Consider the following 3820-nt stretch of genomic DNA (forward strand, 5'->3'; position numbering starts at 1 on the left):
ATAAATAGACGGACTGTCAAAGTAATTAACAAGTCAAGATAAGAGAAGAAATAGAACTACAAAACAAAACAATAGGAGGCTCAACTCATACGCCCATACCTCTCTAAATCACTTGAAAAAGTCTTTGCTTTTATTAAAACAAACACTATTCTCTTTCCATGCCGTCCAAAAAGAATTGGGTCTACTCTACAAGATCAAGATCAACTCCACAGCTGGCGCCTTTGGCTAATACTGCCCCTTATTTCTTGGGCAACCCCTCTTTTTCCCTCCCTACATTAAAACAATATCCCAAAACCCTCCAATCTTCATTCAAACTTCATCATCTCATTTTCCCTTTAATTATTTTTTAATTTTTAGTATTATAATATTACTATTTTTCTTATTTTCTACGTTTTTTATTTGCTAGCTACTTCCTTTGTCTTTCTCTTCATCTTTATCATTGCATTACCCAATTCTTAGCTGGACAATACCATACTTTTTCCTAGTATAAATACTCCTTCCTTCTTTTCATTACTCTCATCAAACTTAATTAAATCTTCTCTCTATTCAAACTTTAGAAAATATATTATTATTTCGTAATAGATTAAAATGCCTTATAGTAATTCTCATTTGTTAATAATAGCCACTCTTCTAGTAGTTTCTTGCTTCTTGCTTCCTTGCTCGGCTACGGCCCCTCGCAAGCTAGCTCTTGTACAACCTGAGCCTCTTATACTCGAATACCACAACGGCCCCCTTCTTAAAGGTAATTTATTCGTAAACCTTATTTGGTATGGCAAGTTCACCCCTATCCAACGTTCCATAATCATTGACTTCATACAATCACTATCCACCAGTTCAGCACGTACACTACAACCGTCGGTTTCATCATGGTGGCAGACTACCGAGAGGTATAGGGGAGGACCTTCCACCCTTACCTTAGGGAAACAATTCTTCGACCAAACTTACTCCCTAGGAAAAACCCTAACCCCGGCTCAAATCCTCGCTTTAGCCTCTAAACTCCCTCATAGGAACTCAATAAACGTTGTTTTAACGTCTTCTGATGTTACGCCTTATGAGTTTTGCATGAGCTCGTGCGGTGCACATGGGTCAGGTTTAGCGGGAAAACATAAGAAAATTAAGTTTGCTTATGCATGGGTGGGTAACCCGGAAAAACAATGTCCGGGTCAGTGCGCATGGCCCTTTCATCAGCCCATATACGGCCCACAAACCCCGCCACTCGTTGCCCCGAATAACGACGTTGGGGTTGATGGTATGATCATGAACTTGGCTACCGTGTTAGCTGGAGCCGTTACAAACCCGTTTGATAACGGGTATTTTCAAGGTCCGGCTGATGGTGGGTTGGAAGCGGTTTCGGCTTGTACGGGTATATTTGGGTCGGGTTCATACCCGGGTTATCCGGGTAAGCTCCTAATTGACCGAACTACCGGGGCAAGTTATAATGCATATGGGGCCCATGGGCGTAAGTATTTGGTTCCAGCAATGTGGGACCCGAAAACTTCGGCTTGTAAAACTCTTGTGTGAGGCGCCTTGCGTAGCACTAGTATCTTTTTGTAAAACAAAAGGAAGAAAAAAACAAAAAAAAAGTGTGTAAATATACGCTTATTCTTGAATACATTTGAAGCATGTAGAGTTATATGTTGTATCATCTACTTGTATGTCTCTATTTGTATTACATTGATTATTGTTTAAGTAAAATTATGAAAAAACAAATTTGTCTTTATCAATTTGATTCTTGTATTAACTATATGATTAAAGCGTTAAAGTTAGTATCATGCATGTTACTTTAGTTTAAGCTAAGTGATAATGCTCTATAAATTCACTCGTTGATTATTGTTACCTCTTTTCATTTGAGATTATAATCAGTGATATTATTAATAATTCTAGACATTTTAGATAAATTCTTAAAACAAAGTACTTTTTTTTTTTCCCTTGAAACATTAAAATAAAGTACTTATAACATACATTGTCGGAGCAACGTGTGCCTAGCTTGGTTGCAGTGATATGCATGTAATGGATGGATTGAGTAGAAATGGGTTCATGTAGTAGATGCATGCTCCTGGTCATGCAAGTCCAATTTCTTGTAACTCTATACTATAGTATACTGTACTATGTTAATTTTATTGGTTCGCAATCTTCACATGTCAATTACTAATATACACGAGTACGTACTTAATTAATTTTGATTTTAAAATTTGAGACAGACTAATGCATATGTGCTTATGAGAGTTATGCATGACTCTTATTGCCACGGAAGTGATTATGAAAATGTTCTTATATATATGGGTTTACTATATGCTTTTAATTTTACTTTGCTCTTGCATCCAAAGTAGAAGAATAGAATGTTGACATAATTTAATCCAACCTTTGATGAAGAATGTTTAACTGATTAACTGTGTAGGGGTTGGCAAGAATGGCAACGGCCCAATCTAGAAGAAAATTGTTGGAAAAATTGAAAAAAAAAAAAAAAAAAAAAAAAAAAAAAAAGTCGATATTATTACGTTATTTAATTTTCTTTGCCGATTTATATTTAGTTTAATTAAATAAATGTCTATGGTGACAAGTCGGCAACTAAATCACATCTTAAACTCGTTTACATTAAGATGATCGATGAGCTCAAAAAACTAAGGGGTCGTTTGGTTTGCACAAGGGAATCAGAATGGAATGCAGAAAGGGAATGGAGGAGAATGGAATGAAATCCTTAGAATTTAGGGTGTTGTTTGGTGAGAATGGAATGAAACCACCATAGAACCACCACAGCACAACCATTGCACCCCTTCCTTCATTAGTTTCCACCTTCTCCAGCCACGACACCGCCCAACCAACACCACACCGGAACCGGCCGTCCTTCCTCCGACCTTCGCCGCCCCTCCCCCGACCAAGTGACACTACTAGAAATAGGTCTAAAACCGACGGACAGTTTCCGACGGACATGAATTTCCATCGGAAAAATTAGAAATTCCGACGGATTTTTTATTCCGTAGGAAATTTCCGACGGAAAATATATCCGTAGGAAAATAAAGGATTTCAGACGGATTATTCCGTCGGAACGTTAAATTTCCAATGGAAAAAAAGTCCGTCGGAGTCTTCCGGCGGATTTTTCCATCGGAATATCAAACTTCCTACGGAACTAAAATCCGTCGGAAACTTCCGACGGAATTTGCTGTCAGAAAATTATGTTCTGACGGAAAATTCCGTCGGTATTCAGGTTAAAAAAAAAAAAAAAAAAAAAAAAAAAAAAAAAAAAAAAACCTACATTTAAAAGCCAGATCTTCCTATTTTATCACTCCTCTATTCCGCCTCTTTCCCTTCTCCCTCCTTCTCCCCCTTTCTCCTTCTCCCTCCTCTCCTCTTTCCCTTCTCTTCTGGTTTCTACTTCTCCATCCTCTCATCTCCTCGCCCTTCTCCCTCCTCTCCTCGCCCTCCTCTTCTCACGTTTCTCTTCTCCTCTCTCATTCTCTCTCCTCTCATCGCCCTCCTCTGCTCACCGTACATCACCTCCACCAGCACTGTCGTGCTCACGCACCACCACCGTCGTGCTCACACACCACCACCGTACCACTCTCATTCAAAGTTTATGGTTTTTTTGTTCAAACTCGACCTTGAAAATTCCAGATCTAGAATTTTCATGGTCGAGTTTGACCATTTAAACCCAACAAAGATGAAATTTCAAAAGGTATGTTTATTTTATTTAGTATTGTGAGTTAATTTTGAATTCGTGGGTTTATTTGTGATTTGGTTTTTTTTTTGGCTTTTATTTTGAATTTCTGAGATTTTTTTTGCTGATTTTGATTTTTGTATATTCAATTTTTCGTTTGAGTAT

General features: G+C 37.9%; 1 protein-coding gene across 1 annotated transcript; it reads left to right on the forward strand.

The window, feature by feature from the left end:
• The first annotated feature begins 232 nt into the window (after positions 1–232).
• Positions 233–1724, forward strand: LOC110709661 (protein EXORDIUM-like 2). The gene has a single exon (XM_021887877.1). It carries the CDS (start codon positions 589–591, stop codon positions 1519–1521), a length of 933 nt encoding a protein of 310 aa, XP_021743569.1. The 5' UTR covers positions 233–588; the 3' UTR covers positions 1522–1724.
• The last annotated feature ends 2096 nt before the right edge of the window (positions 1725–3820 follow it).

Source organism: Chenopodium quinoa, unplaced genomic scaffold (genome assembly GCF_001683475.1).
Source record: "Chenopodium quinoa cultivar QQ74 unplaced genomic scaffold, ASM168347v1, whole genome shotgun sequence".
NCBI classification, from domain to species: Eukaryota; Viridiplantae; Streptophyta; class Magnoliopsida; order Caryophyllales; family Amaranthaceae; genus Chenopodium; species Chenopodium quinoa.